We start from the raw sequence: 12,990 nt of genomic DNA, 5'->3' as shown, positions 1-12,990 counted from the left end.
ACAGAAATCAGTTAGGACCTAACACTATCATTCATAATCACAGAAATCAGTTAGGACCCAAGTCACCAAGAACTTAGCTTGTGATCAGAATTCTGTTAAAATTGATCAATACATCTAGGATTGGGAAATAACTATAATACTACTTGGAGGAAACTACATAGTACTTTTTAGCGCATGTGTATTCAAAATAGGCACAAGATTTTTAGTGCGTTAATTTCTAAGATATAAACTAGTAGTCTTTGATTCCTTTCTTGTTATATCTCGGGGATAAGTAATATGCAAAATCAAACTCAGTAGTATGTTCTAACTGGGAAACACATAAGTATTTTAGACTAAGTCACTGACAGATCTGTTGGGAGAGAGCATAGTTTCATTAATTTATTCATTCGCTAACTCTTCTGGGCTACAGAAACTGTATTCTCAACGTCGTAACTAATGATGTTGCCTGGCTCAGGGCTCAGACTGGCGAGGAGGGCCTTGGGATTGACTGTGTGCTCTGGTATGTGCCTCAGTGAAGGTGAGAGCGTGGTCCATTCCTCCGCTGATAAGGAATGCTGGTTTTGATCACCTTGCTGGCTTATAAGTCAGGGATAGGAAAACCAAACCCAATGCTATCACGAGTAGTATAAATAACCCTTTGAGCCAAGTCAATAAAACCCCAATGACATCTTAGGGTCTAGATATACAACCTAATATTCTTCTCGGGCCCTGACTGTAAAGTTCCCAGTCATAACTGAATTGGATGGACTCCAGGGGGAATACTGAAGAGTTACAGCAGGAAATACACACAGGTTACATTTAGGAGTGGGCCTGATACAAAGTGTACCAAAAGCCTGTATGTGATGGTCCAGGATATCAACCTCCCCTCCACTGTGAACCATGCTATTTTACAATACTAATTTGATTTGTTTCCTATATCTATTATGGCCGTGGTTTTTATATACTTCCCTCAAACAAGTCTTCTAAAGGAGTAGAGAACATCATGCCCTGTCTCTAAACTTCAAGCAGAAATTGGAATGTGACAAATTTGGCATTATCAACACTGAAACGAATAAAGGGAAGCTAGCGGTTTCTTTCCCACAGCTCGTTCTCCAGTACAATCCTACCAACCTGGACCCTCTTCACCAACTGTGGAACTAAGAGGTCCCATAGCACAGGATGACACAGAGCCTGAGCTCTAGTGGGAAGCTACTGGCTGGCACTGTGGGACAGGTGGCACAGCTGAGCAGTTCCCACGGGTCACCTTGGCGGGGTAGCCTATGGCTAGGCTCTCAAACAGCAGACCCTGTGCTCATGGAGAAGGGGTTTCACTTACCAGTTGGTCTGTCTCCAGACAGTTTGTCCTCCTTCTCTTCCCTCTCCAAGGTGCTGCTGGAGGACGAGATGCTGGAGGCAGAACAGTTGTCCCTCTCATTCACCTCTTCGTTTTGCCTCTCTTTCTCACTCAGTGACGCTCTTTCCTCAGGCTCTAGCTCCAGCGCTGGCTCTTCTTGGCTTCCTGCTTCCCTGTGGGCAGACGCTATGTCCCGGCTGGCTTCATCAGCACCCTGCCCAGCTTCCGCCTCCAGTTCAGGCTCTCGGTCCTTACCACTTACTGATGGAGACAAGAGCAGAGATTACATTAAGAACAGATTTTTCTGGAGGGCAGGGAGTCACCCCAAAATTGGTTTGGTTCAACTGGGAAAGGTCTGAAAGTAGCCCGAGAATCATTCCTGCTCTGTGGCCATTGCACTAATGGTCTGCTGCTATAAACAATGCTGTGCAGGTGATGTGCAAGACCACTTGAGAATGTGAGTCAGGTGTGCCAGCCTCAGTGAGCTGAGCCTCAGAAAATGGAGATGTAACGGCAACACAGAAGATGTCATCAGAGAGCTTAGAAACCTGAAGGTCCCACATGGACCACTAGCATTGCACATCTGGTACAGATATAGGTAACCTCTAGAAGCTGACAGTAAACCCTGGCTGGCAGCCATTAATGAACAGGGACCCGATCCACAAGAGCAAAGTTACACTGAACAAGTTGGAAAAGTCCTCCCAGGACTCCTGATCGGAGCCCAGCTAGCCACAGGAAGCCAGCAAAAACTGCAAGACAACATGCAGGAACTATTTTCAGTGGTGATGTTTTGGGTCATTTCTTATGCAACAAACAGCATAAAATCCATGCAATGTCTTTGTGGGGGGAACAGCAAAATCCACAGTAAATCAAGCTGACCTTCAAGCAGCAGTCCAAAGCTTTCTGACATTGGAGGCTGGCCCAGGGAGGCTGATCCCCCTGGGATCAGATGCCCAGATACTGCTTGCCCAGGGCAAGGAATCACTTGGTGTCTCACTCTGGAGAAGCCAAAGCCTACAATCTTGTGGGCACAATTGTCCTTTCCATGGGTGCCTGTCTTTCTTCGCCCTTAAAGCCTATGCTTAAATCCATAGCCCCTTTCTTAATAAACTCCAACTCTGCTTCATAGCAAATATTTTTCAAGTATTGGGCTGGAAAGATGGCTTGATGGGTAACAGCACTGTTGCTCTTGCACAGGACCTGGGTTCAAGTCCCAGTCCCCACCACGGTGACTCACACCATCTGTAAACCCAGTTTCAGGAGATCCACGAGGTATGCATATGGTGCACATATACACATGCATATGAATATAAGTGTTCATATCCATAACGTAGAAAAGTTAGTACTAGGTAGGATGGATTATGCCTGCAGTCCTCGTACTTCAAACGTGAAGGCAGGAGGACCAGTGAGATCTGTGACAAGCAGGCCCAAGTGAGCTCCATATCAGCCTACGCTACACGGTGAGGCTGAAACAAAACAAAACAAAACAAAATAAAACAAGACAACCCACCACCAACCAAAGAAAAAAGTCACAAATGAAAGGACCACTCATGGGCAGAGGCCTATTTGTAAAGCATCAAAGACTAGAAGCATACTGCTAGTGCCAAGGTAAAATGCTCACAGTGCCAGTCATGTGCTGCTCCAGGGTGCAGCGAAATGGTTCCATCTGCCTCCTGCCTGGTTTTGCTGAGCAAAGCTCTCAGCTAAGAACTTTGGACAAGTAACAGAATGACTGAGAATACAAAAACCTCCAGCCAAACGCCATCTGGCTAGGCCAGACGAGGCTGGGTCACTCCTGACAGCCATTGCCCTGAGCTGGATGAGGCTACAGTGCTAGGATTCTGCCAGGGCCCAGAGAATATGGGCTCAAGTCCTGGGGGTGTATGTGCGCTCTCTCTCTCTCTCTCTCTCTCTCTCTCTCTCTCTCTCTCCTTCCCTCCCTCCCTCCCTCCCTCCCTCCCTCTTTTCCTCCCTCCCTCCCTCCCTCGTTGATGAAGACATTCAGTCAGGAACTAGAAGAGATCTATCCAGAGTCTATATGGATACAGTCTACAAGTGTATCAGGCAGTTCACTCGCTTGCTGCCTCTCCCCACCCCCTTTCTCTGGAACATACTGCAGTCTTCAGGATGGGCAGTGGGGAATGGCCATAGGGTATGGAGGCCTGGCCTCCTTGCCTATCAGTGAGCCAAGCTCTACCTTTACCACAAGGATGAAAGTAGCTCTCACTGGGCAGAGGCCCAACCATCATCAATTTCTTTGCAAGAAGTCATTCTACCAGGACTCACTGGGGACAGCATCCCATCCCTGTGCCCTGTGCTCTTCCAAGAATAGAGCAGGGAGGTGCCTAGGGAGGAAGGGTGGAAAGGGCAGAGGAAAGGTAGAAAAGGGAAGAATTGCAGACTTTTCTTATCGTTCTTGGCGCTTTGCAGCCACCAGAGCCCTTCAGGCAGGAATTGGGGGTGGAAGAGTGTGTACCCTCCTCCTGCCTGAATGCTCTCTCATGCATTCATCCCTGGGGTCTCTAACCTAGCACAGGAGCCTGGTTCAGAGCCCGGAGGCTGTCCCCAAAGATGTCAGGTCTGGTCACACGCCTGAGAACAGGTGTGCCATGCACTGTCCCTCAAGAGCAAAACCAAGGCTTTTGTTTGTGGGAAAATGAGTCCGCCCTTTGGGGAAGCCCTTTGGGGTGTAGGAGAATCTCAGTGCTGATTTCTTCATTGGACGATGTGCTCTTTAGTAGAGATGCACCCCTCTGTGGGCTTCACAAGCCTGGCAGACGCGGAGCGTGAGCAATGGTGGTATCACGATGGGGCTGACAGAAAGCATATGTGTGCACGCACGCTGACTTCAGAATAGCCACATCAAAATGAAAATGTGTTTGCAACAGCCTAGCATGTGGCATGCACTTGGGCACTCATGGCGAGCATGTGGGGGACCTGGACAAGGGTGTCTTCCTGTGGCGCTGTCCCTGGCAGGGTGAGCCAGGACAACTTACCAGTCCCTGGAGACTCAGCGAAGGAGGGGGAGTGTGTATGGCTGCCGGCTGCTTAACTGCAGTCGGCTCAGACCACCTGTGCTGCTTCACCCCATTTAACCCATCAGGACTCAGACAGCCACGCAGCCCCCGGTTGGCCAGGAGTTGTCTGGACAGATGTGTTAATAGGGGTGCTAGCTCTGAATGAGCGACACACTCTTGGGAAGAAATGACACAATGTCATCCAAATATGCCAGAACCTAACTGCATGGAGCCTGGGCCACTAATGTGCGACTCCAAATACTGGGGGAGGAGTGTCCTCACGATCTGTAGTCATCTTCTAAGTCGCCTCCTGCCTAGAACACATGCCTCAGTATCCACAGGGTCTGACTACAAAGCTGTGGCATGTGGGGCTGTCCTGAACAAATTTATAAGCATATTAAGGGCTGGTCACAGACATTCAAGTGAAGCAAAACAAGCAAGAGATTGATCAAGGCAGCAACCAGGAACAGAGGCTTGTTCCTGTGGGCATGTAATAAACCAACGGCGATGCCCAACCTCATGGCTCTCTGCCTTCAGAAGCTTACCACACAATAAAGCACAGCGTGTAAAGCCCTATCTGCAACGTTCAGGGTCTTGGGTGGATGGGCGTCTGCAGGGGGACACTGGATAAGATGACAGGCAGACCTGGAGGGAGCAGCAGGCTCATGGTAGACCCTTCTCTAGCCACAGCTGGGCCAAAATTCCTGAAAAACCACATCTTCTTGTCTTTCACCTGAGAGGCCCCATCTGACTCAGGAACCAGTACTGCCTCACAAAGTTCCTGTCACTCCTGGTCAACCTAAAGGAAGCCATCTATGAAGACCCAGAGACACTATAGCATATTCCACAATGGGCTCTCGCTCTCTTGCTCGCTGGCTCACTCGCTCGCTCGCTGTCTGTCTCTGTCTCTCTGTCTCTCTCTCTGAGTGAGTGTGTGTGTGTGTGTGTGTGTGCGTGTCTGTGTGTGTGTGTGTGTGTGTGTGTGTGTGTGCATTTTCTCTTTAATCAGGGCTTCTCTTACCGACACCCCCGTACACAGGCATTCTTTTGGGGTTGTGTTTCCTGTCTACGTACAGGGCAGGAGGCCCTTTATAGGAAGCACGGCACGGAAGTCTGCAGGGAATGAAGCTTTCCATCAACACCTGGAGTGAAAATAGTGTTTTTCCCTCCAAGCTAATACTAGTCTCGGTAGTTAACAAGAATTTCTCTAGTCCAACAGGGATGTAAGGGTGGGAAAATACACTGATGACCAGCGTCACACTCTGACACCAATGGTACCTGCTCAGAGTCAGAGAGAGGAGATCCTAAAATCCTGCACGGCAAGGCACATGATCCCTACTGTCCCACGGGCACTGCACAATGCCAGTCATTTTAGCTCCTACTACCTCCAATATAAAACAGCTAAAAAGCATCCTGCTGTCTTGATATCAACAGCACAGTGCACTAGGAAGGTGGTACCCTGGGAAGGTGGTACCCTGGGAAGGAGGTAGCCTGGGAAGGAGGTACCCTGGGATAGTGGTACCTGAGGAAGGGATAGCAAGATGCCTTCATGAGGTCCAGAAGAGCTGTGTAAGTCCCTCTGTCAAAAAGACATTTAAGCAACACCTCTTGGTGGTGAGAAGATGCTAGGCAGGTAGACAAGGACATGCAGAAACCTGGCATGCATGCTATGTGGAGTCAAATTCAGTGAGGTTGAGCTTGGAGTGCAGAGGGAGCTGATCAGCCATCTAGGGTGAGGGCTATTGGCCTTGTGTACTTAAGAAAGGCATCTGGAATTCTACCCTCAGAAGCAGTGATCGGTGCTTCAGGTAGGGGCCATAAGAGCCCCCTGTCTGTGCCTATGTCAAGCCAAGCACTCTTCCTGTTGGAACAACAGGTCTTGCCTGCAAGGTAAGGGTGAAGCTCCAATCAGGAAGAATAGCTAGAAGCAACCCCTGTAGATGATGAGGCTGAGTAGAAGGAAGCAAATGTCAGTCATTATGCAGGGCAGAAGGGCCAGAATGTTATCTCTTTAGTCTGTATTCATAAGGATCCCACTCTGACCCTGGCACCACACATAATAAAGCAGGCATCCAGGGCAGGGGCTGCCAGGGCAGGGGCTGCCAGGGCAGGGGCTGCCAGGGCAGGGGGGCTGCCAGGGCAGGGGCTGCCAGGGCATGGGCTGCTAGGGCAGGGGGGCTGCCAGGGCAGGGGGGCTGCCAGGGCAAGGGGGCTGCCAGGGCAGGGGCTGCCAGGGCAGGGGGGCTGCCAGGGCAGGGGCTGCCAGGGCAGGGGCTGCCAGGGTACCATGCACTTGCTATCATATCCTGGTTGGAAGGAGGACATGCAGCTCTGCCTTTATCTTGAGAGCTATGTAGGGCGAGGGGATTGTAAGAGGAGCTGGGCAGACTCACTTTCTCTGGCAGGATCCATTAGGCAGAAGTGAAAGGAGAATCTAGCAGGGAGGGGCTGAGGACATCCAAGGAGCCCACAACTGAGTGTGTCTCGCTGGCCTGCTGCCCAGGGGAGCAGACAGACACAACTCAGAATCGCCAGGACACACTTAGGGAAGACTAGAAAAATGTGCTTGGCCAGAAGCAGGCTGACCTGATTCTGAGGGTTGAAAACAGACTTCAAGGTTGTAAGGAAGGCTATATGGAAGAGGGGGAAAAAAAACCTTAAAGTCAGTTAAAGAATGGGATAATGTACCATTTATGCAAAGTGTAAGAAATAACAGGAAAGGGGGGTGCTGGTACCACAAGACCCCTGGGTATCACTCAACGGATACCCCTGTTTTTAGTTTTGTTCACTGTCAGTGTCTGCCTGAGTGCATGCCTGTCACAGAGTGTGTGTGGAGGTCAGAGAACTCCGTGGAGCCAGTTCTCTGCTTCTGCCTTTACACATCGGTCCAGGGATCAAACTCAGACCATCAGGCTTGTACAGTAGGCCTCTCTATCCACTGACCCATATCGCTGACCTTCAAGGATCTTTCTGCACCAGAGAAACAAGCATTACAGGAGCAAGGGCAGTTGGAGAGCCAAGAGTCCCATGGACATGAGAAGCCAGAGAGAGAAGGAGGGACCTTGCCCCTTATCCTGTGGACACAAAGGTCTATGTCATCCCATGCATCACAGAACTGAAGAGACAAGGGAAGGAAGGAAAGACCCAAGCACAACACTAGCTCCTCCTGAGTTCCACAGGCAGCTGAGCAGAGCCTTTCAATGCTCAACACCGCCTCCTCATGGGGTCTCTGAGACCTCTGCTGCATGATGGGCCCTGCTTAGCCTGAGGTAAAAATAAAAGTTATCATGTATTAAGCATCTGTCCCATCCACAGGTTGTCCTAGGAAACTTATTAATGTCACCCTATTTAGTTTCCCCATCCACACTATGAAGATTCATGTCCCCATGTAAGAAGTGAGAAAGCATCTTTGGATAAACAGTTTCACCAGGACTACACAGTGAACTGAATCCAGGAACACTTGCCTTTGCCAGGCTGCCCCAACCCCACTTGGGGAGAGACTAGACAAGTTACACCAGTGCCCCCATGTAGCTGGCTGGCTTGCATAGGTTGCCAGCAATCCTTTCGGTCCTAAGGTTTCTTCTCCTTCTTATGGCTCTGAGTGAGTGCCAATTACACACCACAGTCCTGTGAGCCTAGCAGTAAAACCATTTGCTACCTTCCCAAGCTGCATCCTTGGGGTGCTTGACCCCCTCTGATGGCCCCTTGTCTTCCACACACTGCTGCAAACAGCCTTTCTCTAAACATCTCTGAGTCTAGAGCACTGTCTTCATGCAGGATTTCACTGACAGGCAGAGCACACAGGATGATGCTGGGACTCTAATCTAGATAGATCTGCCCTGTGTCCTGTTAAGCACAGGTTCTGCTGCATGGAAGGTGAATGAGCTACAAAGAAGGAAACTGTAAACATTTCTGAAAAAGAACAACATACAGTGGGCAGGCATGTGTCAATGGCTGCTTTCATCAACGTCCCCAGCAGTAGATTCCAATGTCCAGATTCAGTCAATTTCTGGGTGGCTTCAATCAGCTTAAGTCTATGATGGTGTCTTGGTGGCTCTGCCAGAACTTGGCTTTCAGGCAGGTCTTATGAAACTATGGACTGGGCCAGCCGGGTCTATAACAGCCGCTCAAACAGCATACATTCCAGGGACCTCCCCAGTTTAGAGCTAATAACTAACACCATCAACTTGAGACTTGAGGTTTAATCGCATAAATCTGAGAAAGGTCCCAGGAGAAAAGACTCACAACTTTGAACATTCTTTAGACTTTGCCTTTGGTGTTGGGCCAGCTCTTGCTGAGCTGCTCACGAAGATTTATCTAAAGCAGGCTTTCTCAGCCCCAGTACTGCGGACATTTAAGGCCAAACAATTCCTTGACATTGGGTAAGTATTGCTGCATGTTATGGGATTCATAGCCTCTGATTTCTTGTCACTAGGGAACCTTAACATCACCCCTACAACCTTCCCACCACTGTGACAAACCAAGATGCCCACAGATACAGCCAAATGTCCCTGAAGTATTAAATCACCCTGAAATGGAATCTCTGTGCACAGGAAGACTTTTATTAGTTGGGTGCAAATTTCACAAAAGTCGTGTGCTGCCAGGGGTGGAGAAATGGCTCAGCAGTGAAGAGTACGGACTGTTCTTTCAAGACTGGGGTTTTGCTCATAGCACCCACATGGTGGTTCAAAGTCTTCTGTAACTCCACTTCCAGGCAACCCAATGCCCCTTTCTGGCTTCAGTGGACACTGCAGGCATCAAGGTTTTTTCATGTAGCAACAGTGGAACTTGGTATGAAGCTCTGGCCTTATACTCCTAGGCTGTGCTATTACCAAATCCACATCCTGACACCCTTAGATCACACTCAGTCCCACATGTTAGTCATACTCTGAAGGGCACATGGGGATAAAGAAGAGCTCAAAAAATGAGAACCACAGCCACCAAAGCAGATCCAGGTCCTTAATGATAGGTGTAATCCAGTGCATCATGCATTTGGCTTGTGTTAGACAAAATCACAAGTGCGTCAGGGATGATAGTTTCTAGGCTGGACATTCAACCCCGTGGTAGAGTGCCTGCCTGCCTACTTTCTGTGAAGTCTTAATTCAAAACACACATCCCCTATACATGCACACACACACACACACACACACACACACACACACACACACACACAGACCTGAATTCAATACCCAGAATCCACATTAAAGCTGGGCATGAAGGTATGTCCTCATAATTCTAGTACTAGAAAAGCAGAGACAGGCAGAACTCTGGAGCTCTCTGGCCTGCTAGTCTAGCTTAATGTGTGAGTAAGATAGGAAATCCTATCTCAACAAGCAAGTAAGATGACAAACTGAGTAATGACATCTGACCTCCATTTGCATGTGTATGTGTTCCCGTATGCACAGAGACATGTACACACAATATAAGTTAATATACATTATGAAACATAATATACCATTATACATTATATTTTATTTATATATACACATACACATAACTATATAAAATTTCTATCCCCCTCTTCCTTCTCAGAGGACACTTCTAACCAGGAGTTCGACACTGTAGTATGACAAAATAAAACAGCAGTAGCCAGTTTCAGGTTCAGTTACTGTTTGTGCGCACAGTAAATATTCTATTCCATATTATTAACAGAAACTGGAATGCTGTCCCAGGTCCTTGCACTGTTTGTTGATATATTGTTACTTTGAAGTCGTGTGATGGGACCCCAAACACTAGGTCATGAAGACCTCCTCCTCTGAACTGTGTAAATGTCCTGGTTGCTGTTCTGATTATAACAGGTTGACTGGGATAGACTCTAACACTCATCCTCGGATAAGCCTTTCTTTGAGAGTAAGACACTCCAAACGGGAAGAGTGTTCCTGCAGTCTCTCTGGCCCTAGTCAAGCCTCGAGCAGAAGCACCAAGGGCATCAGAGGAACATGCGGACATTAAGATGGGATGGTCCTGCATAGTGGCATCTAACAAATTGATAGAGCTTCCTTTTTTAATCACTAAGTTTTCAGGTCACTCAATAATTCAGTTACTCACAAATCGATGTTCTTCTGGGACCAAAGGAAAAAAAATCTCTTGATTACTAAATATTGATTAATATTTGTCATGGTTGAGGTACCATTCAGGGTACAAACAACTTACATAAAAAATTATCTTCCCCAAAGTATTCTCCAGGTTCAAGTTGTCTGTTAAGTCACGGCACAGAGACATTGCAAGATCAAACAACTAGCAGCTCTCCAGGCCAGTATATTCTGACCAAGTATAATTAGAAACAGCTGGCCTGAGCCTGGGGCACAGCTAGACATCTCATATTTAAATCCTCACCCCAAACAACTGTCCCCAACTTACATCTGTCACTCCTGGAAGGAGCTTTCCTGTTACTCTAGGACTGCAGTTTATCTGCATTTCTTAGCAAATAAGTTCACGGAGAAGAAATCTAGGATTAGCACCAAAGTCATTGGCAGGCTCAGAAACACAGTTCGTAGTCTCAAGCCTCTAGCATGTAGTACTTTTCTATAGTGGTTGAATGGACAAAGGGGCTTCCTTAAGAAATAGATGTTTTAACTATCAATTTATCCAGTACCATCCTCTCGATCTTCTGTTAGAGTGTCTAGATCTTCACAAAGAAATAGTCTAGGGACACTTGTCAAAAAAATACCCCAAAGTTGTATGCTCTGCCCTAGATAGCCAGGGAAGTGTCCTCTACCATCCCCAGATGAGGAATAGGTTTGACACATCTGGGTAGCATATACATATGAATTCTACACTGAATGTCCTCAGACAGGCGCCTGGCAAGTCTTAGTGTCTTAAGGAATTTAATGACAAGAAGCATCTGAGGAGACACTTAACCTCAGGACCCAAAAGGACAAAGGTAGAGACACAGACATACGTATTTTTCAGAGGCAGGTAACCATCAGAAGTGGGCATGGGAGGGTTGGATGAAAGGGGAGGATGAAAACAGTGGGTTGGGCAATAACCTACCACACAGAGGACAGCAATGTAGCTACAAGAAAAATGAGACATGATTGGGGAGATAGTGAGGCAAGGAGAGGACCCTGAAGCAAACAGTGCATTCCTTCTGTAGATTCTCTACAAGATGTAGAGGAGATCAAAGAGGTTGCATCAAGAAAGCTATGAGAACCTTCTAGTGTATCTAATGGGGTTTTCCAGAGAAGCTCCAACTTAGAAAGTCTTAAAAGACTCATGTTTGTCTCAAGCTTAACGAAATGCACTGTAGGGTCCCTGATCCCAGGGGTGGTCTTACAGAATCGGGATTTTAGGGCCTATAAAACCAGCACATGCTTACTTGGCTAAACTACATCCTTTATATCACTGTGTGTAAATGCAGTGCAGTATATATGGAGTGGGTACCCAAGAAGTAGGAGTGATGGGCATAGCATTGTGGCTGCTAAGGTCCTGAGCCAGGGAAGGATGCCAGGAAGAACCTCAGGTCATCATTTATTGTTACTTTCAAGGTCTTGGTCATTGGATAAAGGGCTGAAGACCCTCACTCACAGAATCTCCCAGCTCATAGAACCTCCTAACTAGACCTGAAATCATTAGTATGGAGTTCCAGCCTTGAATAAAAGGCACTCAGGAGGGACTCATGGTCCTCATGTTCTCTTTATTAAACAAAAACAAGCAAATGAATGGCTATTTAAAACATGATCTTTTTTGCTTACCCTAAGCAGACTGTAGGATATAAAATCCATAGTAAAGTTTGTTAGAAAATCATTGTCCTTTAGTGTTGGGTAACAACTGCCTATGGGTTCCCCTTGTTTCTATAGTCTGGTAAGCAGAGTCACCAAGAGCCCTTCTTCTGGAATTACTTTGTAAGACTATATATAGAGAAGTGTCCTTGAAGATAGAAATGAGAGAGAGAGAGAGAGAGAGAGAGAGAGAGAGAGAGAGAGAGAGAGAGAGAGAATACGTACACACGACTAAGAAGATTCATTTCATTGTCCACCATCCTGTGTCTCTCTGGGATGAGGGAAGGGATTCTTTCTTACTGCCCCTAAGCTCAGAGTTCCTTTCCTCAGTTTCTCACATTTACATGTCTAGGCATCACTAGTCCATGGTCACATTACCATGGGAACCAGGGCAGGGAAAAATAGCACACATTTGGACGTTCTCTGGCTACCTCTGGCCCTGTAAGCAGAAAGTTCTCGTCTCTGACCCTAGAGTTCCATGCTTTCTTCCAGCATCTCTGGAGTTGCTGCAGCCCAGCCCATTAAAGGTAGAATTGAAGTCTCAAAGCATTCACGGTTCTTAACAACTGTTTCTATGAGATCATCAGGTTAATCAGAAAGTGGCCACTTAGGCAGTTTTCCAAATGTTATTTTATGCTTTTCTCTTTCCTTAAGGTTTATTCTTTATCCACCTCAAAAGACTCAAAACTTCAATGTGCTAAAAAAAATGGTACAAGAAGGGCCTGGGGAGACCGTCCAATGGTTAGGAGCACTTGCCATTCTTGCAGAGGACCTGAGTTCAATTCCCAGCACCCACATGCTATTTTACAACTGTCTGTAGCTCCAGTTCAGAGAACCCACTACCCTCTTCTAGCCTGTTCAGGTACTGCATGCACATAATATACACATATAATATCATATGGAACATTCACACACATAA

General features: G+C 47.3%; 1 protein-coding gene across 6 annotated transcripts in view; it reads right to left on the bottom strand.

The window, feature by feature from the left end:
- Window positions 1–12,990, bottom strand: part of Fhod3 (formin homology 2 domain containing 3) — a 440,137-nt gene that overhangs the window by 47,319 nt on the left and 379,828 nt on the right. For all 6 annotated transcript variants that reach the window (NM_001415720.1, XM_087591989.1, NM_001415719.1 and 3 more), the window contains 1 exon segment: window positions 1,316–1,594. In NM_001415720.1, the coding sequence (NP_001402649.1) occupies window positions 1,316–1,594 (279 nt within the window).

This window comes from Rattus norvegicus, chromosome 18 (genome assembly GCF_021556685.1).
Source record: "Rattus norvegicus strain SHRSP/BbbUtx chromosome 18, alternate assembly SHRSP_T2T, whole genome shotgun sequence".
Taxonomy (NCBI): domain Eukaryota; kingdom Metazoa; phylum Chordata; class Mammalia; order Rodentia; family Muridae; genus Rattus; species Rattus norvegicus.
The sequence above is the reverse complement of the archived record's forward strand: the minus strand, read 5'-3'. Positions and strand labels throughout refer to the sequence as shown.